Genomic DNA, 23,086 nt, shown 5'->3' with positions numbered 1-23,086 from the left:
TGGCTGCTCAGAGCTGAGCAGGAGAGGCACAACTTCCAACAGGGCAGCAGTAACAACTGTTGGATATAGCAGAAACTGCTGTGCTCAGTCCCAAATCCCATTTAGCAGTCAGAGGGTAAACACTGAGGACAGAGACAAGATGTCAGGAATCACTATCACCTGCCTGGAAAAACCTCTAGGATACGTAAGGTGGGATTTACATACATATATAGGATTTGGGAATAATACTTTAAAAGGCTTAATTTGATTATAAAACATGGAGGTCAGAGTTTCTGTAAATCCTTTAGAAGGAAATAAAATTCAGAGGAATATCTTGCTGACAATTTGTGTCAGCAATTTTTCTATGCTTTTGCAATTTTGATTTTATCACAATAAGGTCACGACCGTTGGACATATCAGTTCATTCTCCTGGACTCTGAACCAGGTTGACACCACCTTCAGATGAAGAAATAAATGCCTGGTGGTCCACAAAACATGTCGTTCCACTAAACACGTATCTTCTGAAAGAAGAAAATCTCACGTGCCCATGGAATATTATTCATCCATATGGCAAGCCATTTAGTGTATATCCTCTCTAGGTAGACATTGACAAGATACAGGATATAGTGGTTTGGCTGCAGAACAAGGAGTAGGAAAATACTATGGAAGAGTGGTAAAACACTAAATCCTATTGCTGAGTGTCTGATGACTCTCATGTATTACAATAGGGTTCATATCTATTTACTCTGCAATGTTTTTTACAAACTGCATGGAGGAATCCTGCATAAAAATCTGACTGAAGCAAGACAGCTTGTACCCAACAAGGTTCCTATAATAACTAAAATTAAGACAGAATTAAACCCCAAACCTACTTATTTTAGGTTATGTTTCTACTACTTCCATCCACTTCAATATCTAAAAGTATTTTAAAATTAAATTAGCAGATTTTTTTATATCCCTGTTTTGCCTAAGATACTAGATCTATTCAGGTAGTCACTTTTTAAAAATCCATTTTTTTAAAGAACTATAAAAAAATGCCTGAGGCATTCATAGGATGATGGCCTGTAATTCAGCAAACAAGAGAAAGCTGTCCTGGTCCCTGTTTATACCCAAAAGCTTCTGCTAAAAGATGCAACATGACAGTAAGTACTTTTCTTTAAAAAAAAAAAAAAACACATTACACATTTCCTTTTGCTTCATAACTGTAACAAACCTTTCACAAAAGCCATTTACTCTCAAGTAATTTATTTCCTTGCAAAATACAATCTACCACATAATCTACCACATTCAAACCAGCTTCTTCCCTTCTAATCCCTTTCAGCTACCATACTTTCCAATGTTACTGTAAAGTAGAGGCTAAAATTTAAGATAGAAAACATAAGTTAGTGGGATCATATCCCACTTATATACCTCAATTCTTCTGCAGTGGAAAAAATAACAGGGATTCAAAAGGTTTGATTGGTTTTGAAGTTCATGGGAATGGTAACACCAGAAAACAGAATAAATGCTCCAACATAAGATAGGGGTCTTCTACTAGAAGATCCTGGGGAAAGCATGGCTGAGGAATTAGTGTCATTAGCCAGCAGGACAGTGATCTCATTTCAGTGATCTTGTTCTATCAGCACTGGGGACAACTTACAATGGCAAAGCCTTTAATATTAACACGTAAAAGCTCTCAAGTGCTTTCTAAAATGTCAGTTGCCACGCCCACAATTTACAAGGTATTATCTTGTAACTACTGTATTATAAAACTGTTATGAAGGTATGTTACAAGCAGTTACTAATGCCTTTGCTACAGGCTGAACTTGTAAGAGCTGACTGGCAATGGGCTGTTACGGAATGTCTATTTAGGACGGATCAAACTAATTCTTTGAACACACCTTGTCAGTATTTTATTTCAGTAAAGTGACAAACTTTTGGTCTTAAGCGCTGTAGTGCTGGTGGTTGAAGAGGCAGCTAAGTAGGTAAATACAGCAGTTTACAGGGTGGGAGAAGAAAGGGGATAGCAAGGGGAGTACAGGCATTATGTACTTGATTAAAACTTTGTCTCTTCTTACACCATAGTCACACCATCAGAGGGATGTGGGCTATTTGAAAGGTTTTTAGATTTAATTAACACATTACTAACTTCCCTGCTGGAAGCAGGCAGTCACTGCAGTACTATAGGAATAACTGTAGAAATGCCATTCAACATGAAGAGGGCTCAGATGTTCCTCCAGCAGATTTCTGTACACACATTCCAACACTTACTTTTCAGGAGAGTGCAATGATTTACACAGTACTCTTAAGTAGTAGCAGTTTGAACAGCAGATTAGTAACATAAACTGACAAGCTATATGTGCCTGTCAACAATACACACCAGAGCTGTCTTTGGAGTAGAACAGGTGCCATGTGAAAGATACTTTGTTTATAAAAAAATACATACCCTAAGTCAGAAAGAGACTGTGACTAAGTATTGTGTAGAATTTACACACTCAGCTCTCTTCATCTGATAACAGCTTTAAAAATGGGAAGACTAAAACCTCAAGTCTATGAAGGTCTGACAACAAACTGTGTAATCCTGGTGCATCGTTGTTGGCATTGGTAAGTCTGGTCTTGATACCCTGGTGTCAACATCCCTCGGGTGCAAGCGCCGCACGCTGTGTCAGTCATTCTGTGGCTTTCTGTGGAAGTATGTGCAGATCTTCCTCATGGACACTGAAGTGGCTGCAGCCTAGCAAGAAATAAAACCAAAACTAGTATGAAACACTTTTAGGTGAACAGCTCATATGTTGCAGGAATCTCAAAAGTCTCCCCTCCATCACTGCTAGAGTTTGCTCAGCTTCCCAGCTAAGAGAGTAAATGAAAGGTTCTTTACTACAATCTGCCTCAAAGGTAACACTGTCTAAATCCTACGGTTGTCCCACTGCCATGAGAAATGCACTCCAGCTGCAGTTTCAGCTTCCCCACAGCAGGTAAGACAGCTGCAGATTTTCAAGATACAGCAAATTTAATGAATGCTGTTGGGCATTCCTGGCATCTCCTCAGGCTCTGAGAACAACACAGGAGCATCCCAAAATCTGAAACAGAGCATACTGGACAGGAAAGGTAATTGTTCTATAGCAATCTTTCTCCAGGGAAAACCTCTCTGTCTTGTGTCTAAACATGCACAATAGTCACAAGTAGTTGTAGGGTTCCTGTAACCAGGATTTCTTGGTACAACCCCAACATGAAGAGTCCAGCTGCTATAAATAACTTCAGGACTGGTGGTTTGCCCAGTTCATATCTGATAGAAGTGTTGGAAGGGATGAAATCAGGTAAGAAATGAGATAAGCTTCAATGATGCTAACAATTTTAGCATCAGATATTCAAGAGTTCAACTAAAAATTGATGTTTGAAAATTTACCTAATATTGAGTGAAATGAGACTCTATCAAAGACACTAGACAACTTGCGAGTTTAGTTTCAGGGACAAGTCAAGTTTGGTTTGTTTTAAAAAACATAACTGTAATTTCCTAGTTAAGCCCTCATGCCAATGCTTTTAGCTGCTTTAAAAGCTTAACTTGAATTTCAGATCCTAGGGTGAGCTCTGTGCCAGGCTTCCTGTACACCAAAAGTAAGATGGTGTAGGTCAGATCCTGCCCTCTCACTCTTGCACACTTCTTGTTTTCTTCTAATTTTTCACTGGAGGAACTGAAGGCATTTATTTGATGCCCTATAGTTTTAACATGGATAACAAATTCTTTTGCTACCTGAGCTGGAAGAGAATTTAGCTTTTTATTCCAATGTTTAAGTGGCTTTCCAGTAACATAAACAGGAAGATGTGATGGTGAACACACAAACAGGAGATCTGCCAGGAAAGCTGTTGGCATTATTGTGCCTCTCAGAGTAGAGCTGTATTTAAGAAAACAGCTACATCCTTCAAACATCCAGCTGGGAGCTGCAAGGATCTCTGAGCTCCTGTGTGCCTTTAGTCCCTTGAAAATGAAGGACACATCATAAAAATTCTGCTCCTGCATGGAGAGGATTAGCAGATAAAAGCATTAATGAATCCGGCTTATTAGGCCAGAAATCATCCCTTTTGTCCATAGTCAAAGGGATCAGGTAATTCTTTGTGTCTGAGCAGGAGAGAACAAACAAAGGGAGAGTGGCAGCTAGGGATAACTTATTTCATGATGATGTCTGCCCTACTTACAGTTTTTGGTGAAGTGGCCACTGCCACAGGCTCTTGTCTTTTGGCACCAGGACTGCAGGATGACAGGGGGCTGTTTGATGTGCTCTGGCTGCCAGGTCTGCCAGTCCGTAGCTTCTCTCCCAGAGCAGACAACCAATTTTTTCTTTCAGGAGAACTGTTCTCTTTATCTACTACCTCCGTGTCTTTCCCACGTGGAGATCTGAAATGATGGGCAGAAGTTTGAATGCCTGATGGATTAATGTGGCTTCCAGAAAGGGAAGGCTCTTTTGGGCTATGGCTGGAGCCTTCATGGTCATTACAGAACTCAGCCAGGCTGAGAGAGTCTTCATCAGAAGCTTTCTGGTCTGGAACCAAGTGACATAAATTCAGCTTGGATTTCTTAGCTGCATGGTCCAGCTCAGTCACACAGCTACAGCCCTGCAGACACTTCTGCCCCGCGTCAGCCTCCTTGCTGCAGTCAAGCCTTCTCTTGGCCTTCTTTTCAAACTGTGAGTGTGGGACTTGAGCAGGGCAAGCAGCTTCCAGGAGCCCCTGGCTGACTTCTGCCAGGGCTTTTCTAGGAGAAGGAGCCTTTTTCTCCACTTCTGGAGGAGAAGAGCACGGAGTCCTTGTAACCCAGTGTTTGATGGACATTTTGGAGGAAGGGATCAGTTTGGGGGACGCACAGGGGCTGGCTCCAGGTGGCTTGGCTGGGGTGGAGGCTGTGGCAGTCAGGGTTTTGAGAGCGACTGTGGGAGTGTTGGTGGGCAGCGGAAGGTCTCCGGAGTGAGTGGGAGCACAGGCAGCGGGCCGTGGTGAGGAAATGCACACGCTGCCTGCTGTCACAGCCTTGGCAGGAGGGCTTTGTGGGCTGGCTGGTGGCCCTGAGAGGGGAAAAATAAGTAGTCTGATGAGGAACACAGAACAACAAGTTAAGGACAGTCTTTTTAGAAACCACTTCTAACCAGGAGATGAATCAGCGCTGACCCTGGGGTCAGATATACCCTTTTGAACTAAGAAGCTGTATAAATCCCTCTGATTTTGGTTAAACTGGTACAAGTCTGTTATAAAATCCTGTATCACACTGATAAAGCATAATGCAGTACATTTGTGCAATGTCTGACATCTATCTCTTTGGCAGTGAGTGCTCTTACATGAGCTACAGCCATAATGAACAGACAAAACAAAACTTTAATCTTCCAAGTGTATCTAGCCTTGCTGCAGCTTTGGATTTTGCTTTTCCAGACAACTACCTGGCAAAAAGGCTGGTGCCCAACTGTCCTGCATATTTAATAGCTCCATAACTGAGCTGAGGGACAAAGGTACTGCAAGCAAGTCCCACGGTTAATTTCAGTACCAAGGAAGCCTTACACTGTGATACCCTAGCACATGAATAGTGCTCCTCGTCAAGATTTACTGGCTGCAGATTTTAAAGATTTTTTTTTAGTGAAGAACATACTTTCATTTTCTTGCCTTTTTGCTGGAGGACTTTCTGCAATGTTGTATTAAAATACAGATGGTAGTTTTTTACCACACCCAGGAAAGGTTGAGAAATTCTTCACCTACTGAACAAGGACTTAATTCCAAAGGAAATAAAATCTCTCAACAAATGATTCCTGAAAAGGTATTTCACAGTGGCTTCTGAGTTCACTAGCCAAGATGCAAATGCCCCTGTTCGTAAAAGAGAAATTTTGAACACTTAGAAAACACCAGTCAATTGAATGGGGTAATGCCTTAAGTTACTCTGTGCACTTCCACTGCTGGGCACAAGAGCACTAAAATGTTGTGTATACCAGGGGTTTAATCCAAACTCCCCACTCTGAGCACTAGCACTGCACTATAAAGCACTTCATTAGAACAATGAGAAGTCTAGTGTGAGCAACCTGCCAGTTTCTTTACAATGCTGGGTTGTCTCACAAACAACTCGTTGAGTGAGCACCTACAGGCCTGGCTATATACCATACTAAGCCTCTTCTGAGCCTTTTACTGTATTATCTAACTAGTATCCAAAATGCAAGTACTGCTGCATGAGAACAAAACTGAATAGGATCCCATATTAAAGGATCCCACTACAAATAACTTCAACACAAAAAACAGAGTTAAAAGCTCCTGATAAAACATCCTATTCATAACAACTTGCTTCAATCTGGGCTATGCAAATATAACTGCCAACATTTCTTCTCCTAATCTTTGGTTTAATGAGCACTTACAAGACAATAATAACTCATCTGGGAAATTAGTTGCACTCAAAAATCTAAGCTCCTAGAGGGGAAGGAAATAGCAAGCTCAGCAACTCTTGATCCATAATGACTATTACAAATTCACTCAGCAGAAATATTAAATGACTAGTTGGGTATAAGCACTCTGAATCCCAAACCAGTCTGAAAGTTATGCTGTGGACTCACCAGAAAATTGAAAAAGAGTTATCCTGGGAGTAGGATGAGTGTCATGGCAAGAAGCAAACAAAAATTTGAAATAAAGAATATGAAGATCAGGCTTTTTTGTCTAAGACTGAATGCATTATTCAGGTTTCAAGATGTTTCTATTTATGCTGCCACTGCACATGGTACAATGCTGCAAATACCTGCAGTAGACCTGCATCACACCAAAGCAGGTTACTTTGGATGTTTCCTACCTTCTCTGCCACAAGTCTTCTAGAGTGGTATTATCAATCTCCAAATTTAAGAATCACAAATTGTCCATGCACAGGCCTACTCCAGAAATTTGGTTACATAAAACCACAGAGAAAGTACTACAACTTAAAGAAACCACAAAAGTAATTGCCAAATAGGAAACTGGTTGCTACACTTGATTATATAGGTCAAAATCAATACACAACCTAGATCTCATCATTTGTTCATCAGAAATAGGTGGGGAACTACCTAGGATCATCCCAGCAGGTCTGAAATAGTCCTCTGCTTGCCAGCTCTGAATTAGTCTCTGCAGATAACTCCTATATTCTAACAGCTCATGTTTTGTGTTCAACAGCCAAGGTCAGCAGGAAGCCTGCTCTTGTGTTAGCAGTGTCTGTGTACTTCCTCTTCCCTCCATGTTACTTTAATGCAGCAAGAGCAAGGAGAAATAAGTAATTTTTTTCTGGTATTATTGCCAAACCTGACTTGTAACATTTTCATGTATAAGATACTTTAGATCTCATGTTTGTAGTCTAAACCTATGCTTACTTCTGTTTTCCTGGCACTAAAACCTGAAGGTATTTTTGAGCCCTCTCTGAGGAGACTCAAAAAACAAAACAATTTGCACACACAAAACGATTTTGCACACACAAAACAATTACCAGCTATGTAGTGGTCCTGGCACTCTCCCTCCCATTGTCCTGCACACTTCCTGCTAGACTTGTTGCTCACTGGCGAAAGGTTAGAGGTAATGTTATCCCATTAGTGGGATTTGGAGACCTTCAGCCTTTATTTGTGCTAGCCAAGATTAAATTCATTTGGAGGGTGGCTCGAAAAGATAGGTGGAATGCAGGAAGTCACAGCAGCAGCTGCTGGGAAGCTATTGTATTCTTAGCTTCAGAGGTAGTCTACAGAGGAGGCTCATCTTACTTCACTTTGGGGGGAGGGCACTTCTCCTCTTTTCACCTACTCTACTGCAACAAAATGCAGGCTATAGACAAATCAAAGTTAATATTATGATCAGGGTTCCCTTCCTCTGCTCTAGGGTACTACCTGCTTAGTGACTCCCTTCTGTACAGAGCCCACATCTGCTTGCCAGCTCAGAACATGCTGTATAACTTGTCTGAGTGCCCAGACTTTGTAGAAAGGTACTGGATTTGTTCACTAGACTTAACACATGAATAGATTATCAATTCTGGGACATTACAATGATCACAACTGTCTAAATGGTTTTTTTAAGTGCTTTCACTACACAGCATTTCATTTGGCGGTATATGGTCAGTACCACTGACTGAACCTGAAGAAAGAGAGACAATACTGATGATAACTGCACCTGAGAAATCACTCTGTATGTTTCAGCTATTGGCAGAAGCAAACAGGTCAGAGTTCCAAGACTTTATATGTGCTGTCAGCCCTTTGTTGGGTAAACTACCAAACTGAAAAAGGCATATGATCTTACTGTTCTCAGTTCAGTATTCGATAAGGAAAAAAAAAAGTGAGTTTCAGTGACATCTCCTTTGGCTGTACAATTATTGAACACTGCTGAAACCCACTGAAGATCTGTCTGCCCAACAAGCTGTGTCAATGAATATTTGCTTTGCAGTCTGGCCATGCAGACTCTGCCATACTTGTAAGCTACTTCAGCCAGCTTGTCCTGTTGATGGCAGAAGTATTTACAAGTAGAAGTGCTTGTCTGGCTATATGAATAATTATCTAATATGAGAAAAACCTCAGAAGGCTATTAAGACAAGCCAAAGGCTTTTGTTGGTACAGAGAACAGACAAAATGCAGCAGCTGTGTTGCAGAGCAAGATAGCTCAGGGGCCTTACCTGCTCCATGATGTTCTTCTGGTTTCTTCTGAGTGACCCAACCCACCAAGTTGGCTTTTCTGGATACTGATTTCTCTTCCTCAGGACAACGTTGTAAACGCCAAATCCTCACAGTGTTGTCATCAGAGCACGTGGCAATCTAAGTATAAATTTGTGTTTTAGAGTAACCAGGGCACATCCTATGGATCACTGGCTGAGTGAACTGAACAGTTTCATCCAACACACCACACCAATATGAATGATGGTGAAGCTTGGCTGAAGGGGTACAAGACAGGCCATTATACAATGAAAATAACCCAACTCTATTTCATTACTGCACCAGGCAGCAGTATCTGTTTTAAAGCAGGCAAGGCTGCTGCATCCATGTGTTTCAGCTCTAGAAATCTCCGTCACCACCAACCACTTGCTCCACATGGCTATGTGAGAGACACTGGCACAGCACATTTTGGGATTTCAAACCCTTGGTAGACAAAACCACCATGATCCTTTGTGCTCCTGCATCTTAATCTGCCTCTTTTGCTGAGGACATCTTCTGCCTAGGGACAAACATTTGCAGCACACTGAGAAGGTGACATTGGATGGCTGCTGCATGAGCTGTGCTATCTCTTCAGAGTCAGATATCAGCAGTATCTGGCAGAGAACCCAGCTCTGCCAGGAACACAGCTCTAGAGCCCTGCTGCAGCATCACGCGCTCCAACAAGATCTCTGGAATCCTGAGCAAAGGAGCAGCACCCATCTAACCCATATTTCATGCAAGATTAGCTGGTGACTCAGCAGGGAATCAACCAGTAGAAAGAAAAAAGAAATGCTTTGGTAAAAGTTCATAGCAATCAGAATGGGGAAAGTGTCTCTACTCTGACTTTTGTCACACCAATGTTGTCCCTACCAAAAGCAACCTTGCTCCTCAAATCACACCAAGCAGCTTCCTGACCTGTCTTAGCTCCATATTTTCCACTTCTCCTCGTGCTTTGGCATCTGAACAATGGCTGAGTATTTCCTCCCTGTGTCAGTAACAATTTGAAAGGCTGAATTGGTCTGCATTTTCAACACATCTGATCAGGATGCTGGGCTACTTCTAGATCACAGATTTCATCTGAAATGCCAGTTCTCGTATTGTGCATCTTACACAACGAGAACAATTTCTGCTGTTTCCCTGCAAGACTCCCACCCTCCTACACTGTAATGCTTTTGGAAGCCCTGGTGCTGCAATGGAAGCTAGGGAAAGAAGCTGACTTCTTTAACATTGTGGGGTGGAAGAAACTCTGTCTATCATTAGGACACTGCTCAGGATTTTTCAGGGTTATTTCTAGTTTTGAGCTAGGCCAAACTTTTGAACTGACTTCATACTTCAGTTGTTTTCCTTTTAGTGAGACCTGGTGCATAACTACTGACCCAATTTCACTGGAGGCTCTTTTTGTCACAAAAGCAGCTCAGATTTTGAAAAGAGGTCACAATGAAAAGAGTCCATATGTTTCTAAAGGGCATTCAAAACTTCTTGCCACTCTGTACAAGACTAGCAGATGTATCAATGGTCAGAGGGAAAGGAAGATGTGAATATGGAACAACAAAACAAGACTTTGGCTTATGAAAGTCCTGATTTCACTGTTTTGTTCCTTATAGGTAGTATCAAGCTCTGATCAGGAGAGGTCTTTACTGATTTGCAATTTCTTAGGATTTCTCAGCCTAAAATACCTGAAAAGAATAAAAAGGTTCTGATACATTGTGCTAATATGATATGGTTGGATTACTGTCTCCTAAATGAACATTTTAGAACTGATTGACTAAAAAATTTCCTCCCAAAACAACAAATGCTGCTGCCATTTTGAAAAGCAGATGTTGTCACATCAGATGTATTGTTTCACAGTAAAAACCATTTTGCAGGAGACAAACCTTAGTGAAGTCTGAAGGACACCAAGCAATGGAGGTAACTTCCTGAGAGTGACCAACGAGTATCCGTGGAGGAAGGCTGGGCTCAGAAACCTTAAACATTCCACAGAAAAACAAGCAAACAGTCAGAAGGCACTCAGCCTAATACACAACTCCAAAAAAAAACCCATATCCCACCTGTGAAATAGGTGGATACTTCCCAGCTTTCCTGTATGAAATGCATAAACCAAATGCGCTCAGCCTGTCATCATGAGGCAACAACTGAGGAAGTCCTAAGCAGCAGCTCATGGAAACTTGTTCAATTCCTGCTACACACAGGAATTCTGCCTCCAGAGTTGACAGCCCAAAGCAAGAAACAAGCATTTTAAGTACCTCTACCTGTTCCAGGTGAAGATGTTGGGAGGCTCTTATTTTGAATTGGGTTAGGCAAATATATTCTGCTGCTATTTTACCAATGTCCCAATCACAGGTCAATGGTTTATTTAAATGAAACCACTGCCAATAAAATCCCATAGAAGAACCTCCACTGGCTTCAGAACTGGCATTTGTGCAACTGCCAAGTGCCTGTTCCTCCTCCAACCAATCAGCTGGACCAGAGACCCTCTTAAGAGTTCACAGGAATCCTCTCTCAATCACTCACAATCATTCAGCTGATCTCCATTTCTCTCACACTCTTCATAAAAAAATCTTTCTCCTGTTCTATAGTATTGCTACTTATCTTTGACTCCAGCCCCTGTAAGTGACAGACAGAGCTGAAACCAGCATTAAGTGGCCCAAAGGAGAAAACACACACACATGAACACACACACAGAGATTATATCCAAGTTTTGCTTGCTTTCAGCAGGCAGTCCTTTCTGGAGCTGTGAGTCACCATCCTTTACTGTCTGGGAACAGGAGTAGACATTAAATATAGCTTTCAAAGGAAGACTCAAGAATTTGGGGAAGGCTTGTGATTTACAAACATTTTTCTCTTATAGATCATCTACCACAGCCTGCAAAACATTTTCAGAACTTAAGTTTTTTTGATACAAACAGGTTCATCTTAACAGGACCCTTTTTTCCCCCTGGCATGATAGAGGCAATCACTTGACTAAAGATCCACTAAATGCCTTGGTCAGAGCATTCCCTTCAGTGCCAAAACATGCAATGGAAATTAAATCCCTATCTAGGTAATAAGCAGGAGATCTTGGTGAAGAGAACACTTTCACTTACGGTTAATACCAGTCTTGCTATTATACATTCATAGCAGCCAAAACAGTGGCTCAGTAGCCACTGATTGCTAGAAAGCAGAGGAAGGGAATTACTCTTTCTAGCACCCCGTGGTTTTACACCATAGCATTGTAAATTAAAGGAACTATACCAAATTTACATTACTGTGAAATCAAGAAGAGTGCAGAGTTATGGCTGTGACCACTGTGCTTGGCAGAAGGCTCTCAGGCAGTCTGTATGTTAAGTCATAATTAGCCACACACAGGCTGATTTTTGTGCCCAAATTGACAGGATACTGGGGAAGTGAGGCCTATTGTGGAAAGGTTAAAAAGAGAAACCTAGGAAATGAGACCTTTTTTAGTTACTCTCCTCACTGGAAACAGCTGTTAAATCCATTTTCAAGATATAGCATAAAATGGTGTCTATGGCTTTGTGCACCATGTGATACAGAAGCACCTCCTTTCCAAACACACCAAAGTGTAACTTGATAGGTTTCCTGGGAGTGATCCACATCAAAGGATTGAAAGAACAATGGAAGAACAAATCTACAAATGGTATTTTTTTTATTACCAGGAAGGTACCTCAGATAGGTACCACCTTTGTGGAGAAAAACCTCTCTGCTCTTCAGCTTGTATAATCTTATGGTTGTTCGAGAGTGAGAGTTCATTAATTGATGAACTTCTAATTAAAAAAAAAAACAAACCCAGCACAATAAAGGAAGTATTCATTGCCTGGAAGTGACTTATATATGAAAACAGACTGAAACAGCATCCTTGTCAGCAATAACTTCTATCTACAGTGTTTCTCACCCAAACACAAACTTAGCATTGCTGCAAAAGTTTCTCAAAGAAATCGTCTAAGTGGAAAAGGTCTTCCTCTGCATTTAATTCCTCTCTAGATACAGAAAGAGCTCTTCATTAAGATCCTTACAACATTACCTGTTAACTACTCATGCATCATCTAATCATGGTTTTCTTCAGAGCATAGTAAGTCCTCATGCCATGAAAAGATACATATGTTTCAGAGTCAAATCTGTCAACATTTAAATTAAGAAACCTCTGAATATGACAGATCTTGAAAGAGACAAATGCACTGGAAGTCCCACTTTCTAATATGACTGTAGTATTAAAATAAAAAGTAACCATCTAATGATTTCTTTTATAAGTATGCAATACGATCTGTCACTCATATGTGATAGCAACAGAAGCCTTCTGTACATGAATGCATTTTAAATGTGCTCAAACACTAAAATTTTGAGATATAATTACATCCTTGAATACTCTTAACTGAGTCCCAGCCTATGTTCCAAGAAAGTATCTAAACACATGAACACAGAACGTGCAACTCAAGTTCACACAGGCATTTTTGCTGAATTTGCACAGAACACGAGGAAGGTTAAAATTACACCACTTGGCATAAGTAATCCTGCTACCACACTCCTGCCTCCACTGAGTGAGCAACTCAGCCTGCTTCCAAGTGTTCTCCAAAATAAAGAGGCTATGTGCTCAAACCACAACCTCTTCTCTGAGAGGTTTGTATCTTACTTTCAAACTCATTGTGAAATGGATGCACGTCAACATTCCCTAAAAATTATCCCAAACCTGACATAGAATAGACAGAAAACACAGGTGACGGCCTATTTCAGTAAGTCCACTCTTCCACATCAGGAACATGAAGAACAGAACTTGAAGCATGCCTTATTCTGAGGTGCCTGCTGCTATTTTGGTGGTATTTGTATTTCCTACATGCCACTGCAAAGATGTTAAGCAGTGAAGCCCCTCAGTTGTCAGACAGTGCTTTGGAATTTTGCTAAAGGCTCTGGCTGAGCCCTTGCTGTAGTACAAAGGCTTTATCTACTGTAAATTAAGCATGAGAAAAAGCTATGTCTGAAGCAGGAGCTGGAAAAGGGAGAGGTGGAGGGAAAGAGTGCCCTTTAAAAAAATTAAACTTTTAGGTTTCTGCTAATGTGCTCTATTGCTAACTATGAACCAAGAACTGTCTGTCTACTTGTCATAGCTGCCTGAATCAACAGGACTGAAAGAGGATTTTAATGCCCATTAAAACCAGATTAAGAACAGCAATTTGCAATAAGCAGCAGTGATGAGAGATGTATTGATGGCAGGAGGTTAGTTCTGTTTTGCATTAAACAATTACATGAAGCCTGGACAGCAATATACACACTGCAGGCCAGGAGCTAACCCCATGCTGCTTTGAGTAGGATTGGGAAGCAAGGAGTGTTCTGTATGAACATGAAAAGCAAAAGCAGCTCCCCCCATTGCCTCACCTTCCAGATGTAAGCGTTGCAGTCACTTGAGCCACTGACCAGGAACTGGTCATCTGGGCTGGTGCTGGATTTGATGTAAAAGGTTGAATTCTGGTGTCCACTGAACACTGCCACTGTGAATAAAAAATAAAAAAATAAGTAAAAGCCCACTCAATGCATAGCCCTGGAGTCAGCTGTGCAAGGCGGGCTGATCTTACAAGCTTTTCCTGCCTAGCCACATATCCTTTGGAGAAAGTGGTTGCACTGCTCCCTTGCTCTGGGGCTCTGGCAGCAGGAAGTTTTTATTATTCAGCTGGAGCCCTTCAGGCTTCCCAAACAAACCAATGGGAGTTTCATTAAAGGTCTACCTTGACCCATATCACAAGCAGGTTTAGCCCTCAGCAGGGCTGCCCCACTCCTCTGGTTCAGGTTCCCTGTCTCCTCCTCCCTCAGCCACCATCACCAGTCCCGCTCCATCAACAACCCCCGAAGCCGGAGCCTTCTTCCACACAGGTGGCAACAAAGGCACTGGCTGCTCCTTCCTCCCACTGCCAGCAGCTTTATTTCGTCAATAAAACTTGTATTTCATCAGTCACGCTCTCCTGCATTTAGAACCTTAGTAGTGTTTGCTAAAGCCTTGAAACCATCACCCCACATGGCTGACATTCCCCTAGCGCACAGCCTTCCGCTGGCACGAGAGCCAAGTGGGATCTGGAGTGCACCGTGTCCTGTCTTCTCCTGGGACACAAAGCACAGATTCCCCAGGGCAGCCCCAGGCAGGGCTGGCTCCCTCTCCTCCAGCCCTTTTTAAGAGAAAACAACCCACAGACCAAGAGGATGCACGGCTGCCTTCGGTGGCCTGTGAAGAGTTGCAAGACCCCTTGGATTTTTTTTTTTGCCCACAGCTCTCACAGTGCAGTGGCCATCAGACAGCAAATCCCCCCGAACCAGGCAGCAAGTGCTGCCGCAGGAGGATTTCCCGTGGAACAAGAGCTGCCCCAGTGCTGGATAGGAGCAGCTGCAGCGGCGCTGAGGCGGCGCAAGGGCGGGCGGGCGCTGCCCTCTGCGGGAGCTGCGGCACAGGAGCTCCATGGAGCTGGAGCCGGGGCCGCTCCATGGAGCTGGAGCCGGAGCCACTGCCCTCGGCTGCTCCGTGCACCTGGAGCCAGGGCTGTTCCTTGCACCTGGAGCTGGGGATGCTCCGTGCACTTGGAGCCGGGGATGCTCCCCTTGGTTTCTCCATGCAGCTGGAGCTGGGGATGCTCCCCTTGGTTTCTCCATGCAGCTGGAGCTGGGGTCGCTGCCCTTGGCCGCTCCATGCAGCTGGAGCTGGGGATGCTCCCCTCGGTTTCTCCATGCACCTGGAGCTGGGGATGCTCCCCTTGGTTTCTCCGTGCAGCTGGAGCCAGGGCCGCTCCCCTCGGCTGCACACACAGGCAGGAGCTCCGTGAGGCCGACCGAGGGCTGTGCTGGCCAGAGCTGCTCCTGTGAGGGACATCCCCGCAGAGCATCCAGTGGCAGCACCCGGGGTCAGCCTCAACAAGCAAGCTATTAATATTTCCTACTCGCAGCACTTCTCCGCTCTGGAAGCATTCCCACCCACCAGACTGCCTTCCTGAGGAGCAGACAGAAGGACACATTGTTCATTTAATTTCAGTTAACTGAGAGACTGAGAAAAGGCAATGGAAAATAAATTATGTGTCTGGCTGGAATGCATCTAACAAGTTTTGCCACCAGCCTATGGCAAAGCAGCTTCGTGCACCAAAGGCTCAGGGCCATCTTGTGCACGTAAAGGTCACAGATTCAGAGCTGAAGGAATCTGAAAGGATAAAGCACCTCAATATGCTGTGGATCCTTTCTTCCAGAAACTGTGTTCTAAGTTAAACTGAAAAGACACCTTAAAATATCTGAAGTTACTGGGTGATCACTTTCAGTGGACTAATATCTAAAAGTCTAACAAATCAGTGACTGCCAGTAAGCAGAGGGTTCAAACTTGCTTCAGGCTGGATAGCAGCCATTCCTCACTGGATAACTAGAGTTAACATGCAAACTACCATCACTCTCTGTCTGGGTAAACCTTTATCTGCTATTAATTTTATGTGGATGGCTTAACACAAAATGTGGATCTGTCCTGCATAACTTTAGAGATAAGAGCATGGAACAGGTTTCCTTCAAGTGTTGAACCTGGTCTCTGTCTCTCTCTGTTGGAGGGATAAACTTGCCTTTCTACACTCTGGAACATCTATGTTTTTTGCAGCTATTTCCGCAGATATCATGCTTACCTGGAGTGGTCCTTAAACTTGTCATATTGAACATGTAGATACTGTCATCAGTGCAGTTAGCAAACAGATTAGCACCAGTGGAATCCAAAACCAGGCTAGAATATCCTACAGAGAAAGACAGAAGTTCTTCAGAAGAAAAAAATTTGGAAAAGAGACATTCTCAAATGCCCAGAGAAGGAAATTTGGAAAGGATCTGTAACATGTATGAGATTGTCATGATAAAGTTTCTATGTTTGACGGAGCACTTACTGAAGAAGAAATGTTTCTAGAATAACATCTACATTTTCTACATTTCCCTGAGGATTCAGGGAAAGGATTTAGAAAGGAATTGCACCTTCAGAACAGGCAAGTGATTGATTTGACAGTTTCAAACAGATGACAGGAACAACCAATTGTAGAAGCAGAGACCTCATGCTTTGATAGAACAAGCCATTCTCTGATTTGCTAGCGATTCAGGTTCAAGAAAAATCTTCCCCTGCAGGCAAATTATTTCACAACTACCTCCTTGGGAGTGACATTGACCATTACCACACTGATCAGACCAATCATCAGGAATTACTGTGTTGCATCAGAGCATTGTGAGGCATTAAAGGTACAAAGAAGACAGAGAAACATGAACAAGTGTGCTATCGTTTTTGATAACAGTTTCAAGAGATGGTAACATGAAAATCCAGTCCAGTCTGTTGTCTTTGCAAGATACAATGCAAAGAAAGTTCAATCTGAATTTTAGTCATATATCAAAATGTCTAGCTAAATTCCTCATCAAGAGCTCTACTGCTCCTCAACTCTGTTTATGAAAATACACTGCTGAAGCTTCTGCAAGTTTTTATCATGGGGCAGTGATATAAAAGTCAGGCATGTTCACTCTTCAACTTGAAAATTTTGTATTGGTAATCAAAATACCCTGCAGAGTTTGCTAGTCTGATCAACAATTGGCTATAAAGATAAATGTCATTGACAGTACTTCTTAAATTCACTCTGCACTCTCACAAATGCGTGTCCTGTGCTCACCAAGCTTGCGAGTGCTGGTTCCAGGGTAGCAGAAGGACCTGAGGGGCAGCGGGTCCTGACGGAAAGCGGCGTAGTTCCTGCGCAAGTCCCACACTTTGATCACGCTGGAACAGAAAAGCACGAGTGTTTCCAGCTTCCAAATTTCCCTTTCCATGCTGATAAAGCCTTTTAAGAGCACAGGAAGCCAGGTTGCTCATGACTGAGGAGTATCCAGTGTTAAGGAGACAACAGCTGAGCAGGAGCAGCGCAGAGCCGTGCTGAAAGCCAAATAATTGCTGTGCTGGCCATGGGTGAGGAGGCAGCACTGCCTTCTGTAACTAACACAGGCTAGAACAAAAGCCTAGAAGCCAACTTCCTTCAACTGGTAGAAGGAAATATGTGGATGTATTTTTACTTGACAAGTAGTTTTAGTCTGTAGTTTTAAAAATTAAGTCTTCCAATTTTTTTACTTGCTCTTTGGCAGCAAGTCTCTGTCATGAACCATAGGTAGGACAGTCAATCTTATCTGCCTCAGAAAGGCTCTGACCACATGGAACCTGCTAAAGAATTGAGTCCAAGAGGATAATTTCCATGCTGATCAATAAGAGTTTGCTCAAGCTCCAAGATGCTTGATCCCTCCAAGAGATCTGGCACCTAAGAGAATGCATCTTTTGTAACTCAAAGCAACATTTTCTCAAACATGCCTACACATGTCCAGGCTCTGACCACCCACTCACATCCATAAGGCTGTCTAACAATAGTCTGTCTATGTGTGGTCTCATAGGTCTGTGAGAAAAGAGAGAGGGAAGACTTGCTCTCATTCTGCCCCATAGCTAAGATTAAAATGAGCATTTACCACATATCACAGCTTGTCCAGTACTGCAATCTCCAGTAAGGAAGTAAAGCCAGTGCAAGCTGGCAGCATAGCTACTGATTCCACTTCGCAGTAGCTCTAGCCTTCTTGGCCACTGAGTGGTCTTAGAGAGAAAATCTCCCAATCTTTTTATGCCACTGAGCACACAGAATGGACAGGAAAGCAGGCATCCTCCCTCCTTACCCATCAACAGCTCCTGCAGAGATAAGAGTATGCTCATCCTGAAACAGCACCACAGTTACACTCTGCTGGAAATCCTTAAAAAGAGAGGAAAAAAGAATTTTATTTTCTTTTAAGGTCAGCAAGATCTTGCTGCTTAGTTCAAGGCCGTGTGAACGCAGTGAAAACCTCCTCCTAGCCAGGCAGCAGAACATAGAAACAGCAGATGTCATTTAGGACACAACAATGCTTTGAACACTCCCACCAGAGAAATTGCCACTGAGAGATAAGTGTTTGGGCAGCAGTTTGAGATTACACCTTTCAGCTCACAGATAAGAGAGCTGCCTTCATCTCGAAGTTTAATAGATGAAAAATTATCAGGTCTTCCTCCAGTAAGGCAGTAATTTATCTGGTCAAATTAAGGGGGTAAAAAAAGAAAATTACAACTCTCCCTATCTCTCTCCTCAAAATGAGAATGCTAGCCACTCTTTTCCTCCCTGGGGAGGGAAAAAAATCCCCCCTGTATTTTCACATAGCATTTGCCCAAAGCTGGCTTTTATGGCATGTGGGCTGTTAGGCAACTAAACAATGTCTAAAATTAGCCATTGTGAATGACCATGACAAAAAACTCTATCTCTGCAAAGGTAAATGGAAGCATTTACCACATACAAGCCACATATTTCTCACTACATTTACTTAGGAAGAATTCTGTGAATACCACTGTCCCCAGAAGGAACATTTTGTTTGTTGCCCAGATACCCACCACCAAGGGAGCAAGTCCTCTCAGGTTCTGCCTCCTCTTCTTCAGTTTGGAAGGAGTCTGCTTCTCAGCCACATTGTGTGCTCCACTGATTTGATTTACCTGCCTGTAAAAGCCATCTGAAAGAAATCAAAGACATCTCAATTAGTAGTTTATATGCAATTTTGCTATCACTTTAATAAAACAGGCATCAGTTTGGGATTAGACCTAAAAGGTAACTTAGGTTAACCTTTAAAATCATACATGCATCCTGAAAACAAAAATTACTTATATACAAAACCAGTGAGAAAAACACAGTGCAAAAAACTGCAGAGGTCAGTGTAGCATGAACATTGAAACTAAAACTGATCTAGGCAGACTGCCTTTGGAAATTATTACCCCTTTATCTGTTTTTCACATGCATCCCGGTCTGAGTGTTCAACCCACTCATCCCAAGCAGAACTGCACTCACTGGAAGATTTCCAGTGCTCTATTTTATAATTTCCTGTTCAGCCTTTTGTCTATTACCTTTAGAAATGTACTGCCTTACTAGAGTAAGGCGACTGTTCTACTTTTTTTTTTCCTACACCTTCCACTTCAATCATGTGGAGTCAGTCAACTTTTCATTCACTTGCCTGCTTGAAAAGCCAAGGAACCTGGGACAGATGGAAGAGCAAGACATGTTCAGGCAAAGAAACTGGTGTGGCAGAGCAGGGAACTGGGAAATGGCATAAGGGGACAGGGCTGGAGAAGGAAAAGCTCCACGAAACAGAGGAGCAGAATGAGCTCACATATTTATAGTAGGTGCTCCCACAATATATTCAGTTGCTACCAGCACTCACAAGCTCCTTTTTCTTACATTTTCTGCCTTCCTTTCTACTCTGGCAGGAGCCTTTCCAGCTTTTCCTCACCCCTCTGGATGGCCCTGACCTAAGCAATCTCTCCTATCTCATCTGCTTTGCACTGCCCTAGCAGGGATGTATTCTATACAGCCTCATGTCTTCACCTACACACATGGAATTCTCAAACCAGCCTGTGGTTTGATGCTGCACATCATCAACTGCTGCAAAGTAGAGAAATGTCTTATACATATATAACAGAGATACCTATTCCATTCTCTTACAGCACCTAAAGCAGTAAAGTTATCTGAGAAGCCTCTGCTGCCTACATTGTAATTAAAAGTATCAGTCCAACAAGTCCATCTGAGCAGTCCTTTTACACGAGATACCAAGCTTTGTTGATACATATTTGAAAGTTTATTTACCTTTCTTGTTGCACCTGGTATCCCAAACCATGATGTTTCCATCTCTCCCTCCAGTACAGAAAACAGCTGCAAGAAAAAAAAGTGTTATTACCTTCTAAAAGCATTCATTTAATTAACTGAATGCAGTACAATGCACCTATGTACCTCTGGCTCTTCTGTCCCAACACTTGTGATGCCAGTCCCGGAAATATAAAACTCAGGCCATTGTTTTTCCATGCTTTTTGACTTGCTATCTTTCCCTTACTATCCTTTTCTTACTCCCACTAGAGAAACCAGCTCATGGAAAGTATATTCACACGCTTGGGTATGGAAGCAGATATCCTATCTTTGCCCAAGATCAGCAATGTGCTGATTTTAGCATAAGGACACCATCGAGTTCTAACTAGACAGTTTTGCTTTCCTGGCTGGATCACTGCTCAGGCCTGTGCTATTGGTACCCATCAGTTTCCAAAGCCCTTTTTCAGCCCTTAAAAGTACTTTGCCGGGGGTAAAGAAGGAAAAAACAGACAACAGGGAATACCAACATTTACCTTTCTCAAATCTAGAAAAAGCAACTGACTTGAGGCTACACTGGTGACCTTTGCATATGCCAAGAAGCTCGCCAGCTCTCACATCCCACACCTTGGCTGTCTGATCTCCTGAAGCAGTGACCTTCAGAGGGAAAAATAAAAAGCTTAAGTCATTTTCTGTACAGAGGTGCCAAGGCATTAAAAAAAGAGATGGCAAAAGACTACTTACAATCCTGTGTTCTCCTGGCACCCAGGCAAGGTCAAACACAGCATTTGAGTGAGCCTGCCATTCTAACAAGAAAACAAAAGCCAAGATTAGTTCAGTGCATCGCAGCATGGTATTTTGCAAATGACATCTGGATTGTCATGAAATCAGAAATCTTGTCAACAGTTTGCCTTAGGCATGAAAGACAATACAGAACAATTCATCTACTACTGCAGTAAGAGCACATTGTGTTGCTGCTTTGTAAAGAAGATGCAGTAAACTATGCAGAAGGAATAAAGTACTGCCTAAAATTTCCGTTTTAAGGACTTGCAAAAAGCTCTCTTTGATTCCAGCAAGTCCCACATTTGTCACGTCAAATGAAGATCACCTTCTATACATTTACCTTTAAAGATTAGCTTGCTGGTGGTCTGTGCTTCAGTATCATACAGTCTAACAAACCCTTCTTCATTTGCAACTGCCAGGACGTGCTCCAGATTTGGGGCTGCAAAGAAATTGAAGCATATTATATTATGTAGCTAATACAAAATCCTACCCTTGCTTTTTGTGAAAGCCACAGATGTTTTAAATAGGGAATGCAGCAAACATAAAGCTGTGAAATAAACAGCATTTACATAGCAACCTAACTGTAAAAATACAGAAATACTAGCAAGCATTTTTTCTAGATGTGCCATTCTGGAATGACTATACATGGGCAATCAAATGACTCCAGAAACAACTTTTGAGATAACACCTCTTCCACCAGCTATAGCAGTTTTCTAGTTACAGTTTCCTATCTCTAGAGTACCTATCATCTACAGCCTCCAGCATTTTCCATGATCTGACTTGGAAAAGAAGGAGGCCACCTTAGAGAAATGTAAAATCTCATGCCAAAACTAGAGTACAATGAATGAAGAAGTTTTGCCCTAAAGATCCAGGAGCTCCATTGCTTACTCCTTTCCCCCATCATGGGGAAATGCTGTGTGTAACTCCTGGTGACATCCATCCACCTCTGATTTCTACCTAATGTTCTCCACCCTATTATAGTTTTTAGATATTTTGAATAAAGCCTAGTTTTTCGCCTATGTAGCCTCACACTATCTCCAAGAGGACATGCCTTGAAGCACACACACAGATGAAACAAAGAGACACTAAAATAAATGCTTTATAGTTGCTTCTTTGAGGGAATACTTTCCATCAGTATCTAGGTGCACCACGATCCAAAGTTTATCACGTGTAGGAGCAAGCAGGCTGCAGGAGCAAGCTCACTTTAAAACAAGAAACTGCTGAAACAGAACCTATACCCTGGCCCCTCAAAAGATCATTCAGGAGGTGAATTTACCTGTAGAAAAGGTGCAGCCAAAAGGAGGGACTGGCATTCCCGTTCCCCCGTACGACAGGTGGTCATCTTCTCGGCTGCACTGGTAGCTGTCCAAGAGATGCTGCAGGGGAAGCGCTGAGGACCGACCTACAACGGGACAGACGGACCGTAAGCGCCTCAGACCCCACAGGCTCGGGCGCCACGAGCCGCAAGGCGGCCGCCGCGGCTGTGCGGGCGGCCGGGGATGGATGGGGAAGGGAGGGCGTGCGGGAAGGCGCGGGACCGGACGGGAAGGCGCGGGACCGGCGGGGAGGCGCGGGACCGGCGGGGAGGCGCGGGACCGGACGGGAAGGAGCGGTACCGGACGGGAAGGAGCGGTACCGGACGGGGAGGCGCGGGACCGGACGGGAAGGAGCGGTACCGGACGGGGAGGCGCGGGACCGGACGGGAAGGCGCGGGACCGGCGGGGAGGCGCGGGACCGGACGGGAAGGCGCGGGACCGGCGGGGAGGCGCGGGACCGGCGGGAAGGAGCGGTACCGGACGGGAGGCGCGGTACTCACGGGCGGGCGCGGCGGCGGCGCGGCGGAGCAGCGCGCGGCACAGCATGGCCACGGGGATACGGCCGAGCCAGCTCCCGCCAAACCACCGGCCCGCCAAGCGCGCCGCGAGCCCTCATTGGTCAGCGGCGAGCGCGCCGCGCCTCGCCCGCCTCCTCTGATTGGGCAGCGCGGGGGCGGGCGGGCCGCGCCCGCCGCCGGCTCCCGCGGCCGCGCCGGGCGGGCGGGGCCGGGCG

At 43.5% G+C, this 23,086-nt stretch overlaps 1 protein-coding gene across 1 annotated transcript; it reads right to left on the bottom strand.

Moving 5' to 3' along the window:
* Positions 1-1,856: 1,856 nt before the first annotated feature.
* On the bottom strand, positions 1,857-22,954 carry DTL (denticleless E3 ubiquitin protein ligase adapter). The gene is made up of 15 exons (XM_077781781.2): positions 22,854-22,954; positions 22,314-22,439; positions 21,378-21,476; positions 20,999-21,060; positions 20,791-20,911; positions 20,261-20,326; positions 19,021-19,136; positions 18,282-18,355; positions 17,246-17,349; positions 16,235-16,339; positions 13,974-14,086; positions 10,484-10,573; positions 8,594-8,732; positions 4,153-5,015; positions 1,857-2,692 (listed from the first exon to the last, which is right to left on the bottom strand). Exons 1-15 carry the CDS (start codon positions 22,897-22,899, stop codon positions 2,624-2,626), a joined length of 2,193 nt encoding a protein of 730 aa, XP_077637907.2. The 5' UTR covers positions 22,900-22,954; the 3' UTR covers positions 1,857-2,623.
* Positions 22,955-23,086: the final 132 nt, after the last annotated feature.

Source organism: Lonchura striata, chromosome 3 (assembly GCF_050655825.1).
Source record: "Lonchura striata isolate lonStrDom1 chromosome 3, ASM5065582v1, whole genome shotgun sequence".
In the NCBI taxonomy this organism is placed as follows: domain Eukaryota; kingdom Metazoa; phylum Chordata; class Aves; order Passeriformes; family Estrildidae; genus Lonchura; species Lonchura striata.
This window is presented reverse-complemented; position numbering and strand designations above follow the sequence as displayed.

What these genes read in the sequence shown, in the direction of transcription:
- DTL (XM_077781781.2), bottom strand. Translation starts at nt 22,899, where the DNA reads ATGCTGTGCCGCGCGCTGCTCCGCCGCGCCGCCGCCGCGCCCGCCC. An exon ending in AAGTTTAAGGACCACTCCAG is followed by an intron (nt 14,087 to 16,234) that starts GTAAGCATGATA and finishes TTTTATTCACAG; the next exon opens with TGGCAGTGTTCAGTGGACAC. An exon ending in GCAACGCTTACATCTGGAAG is followed by an intron (nt 10,574 to 13,973) that starts GTGAGGCAATGG and finishes GGAATGTTTAAG; the next exon opens with GTTTCTGAGCCCAGCCTTCC.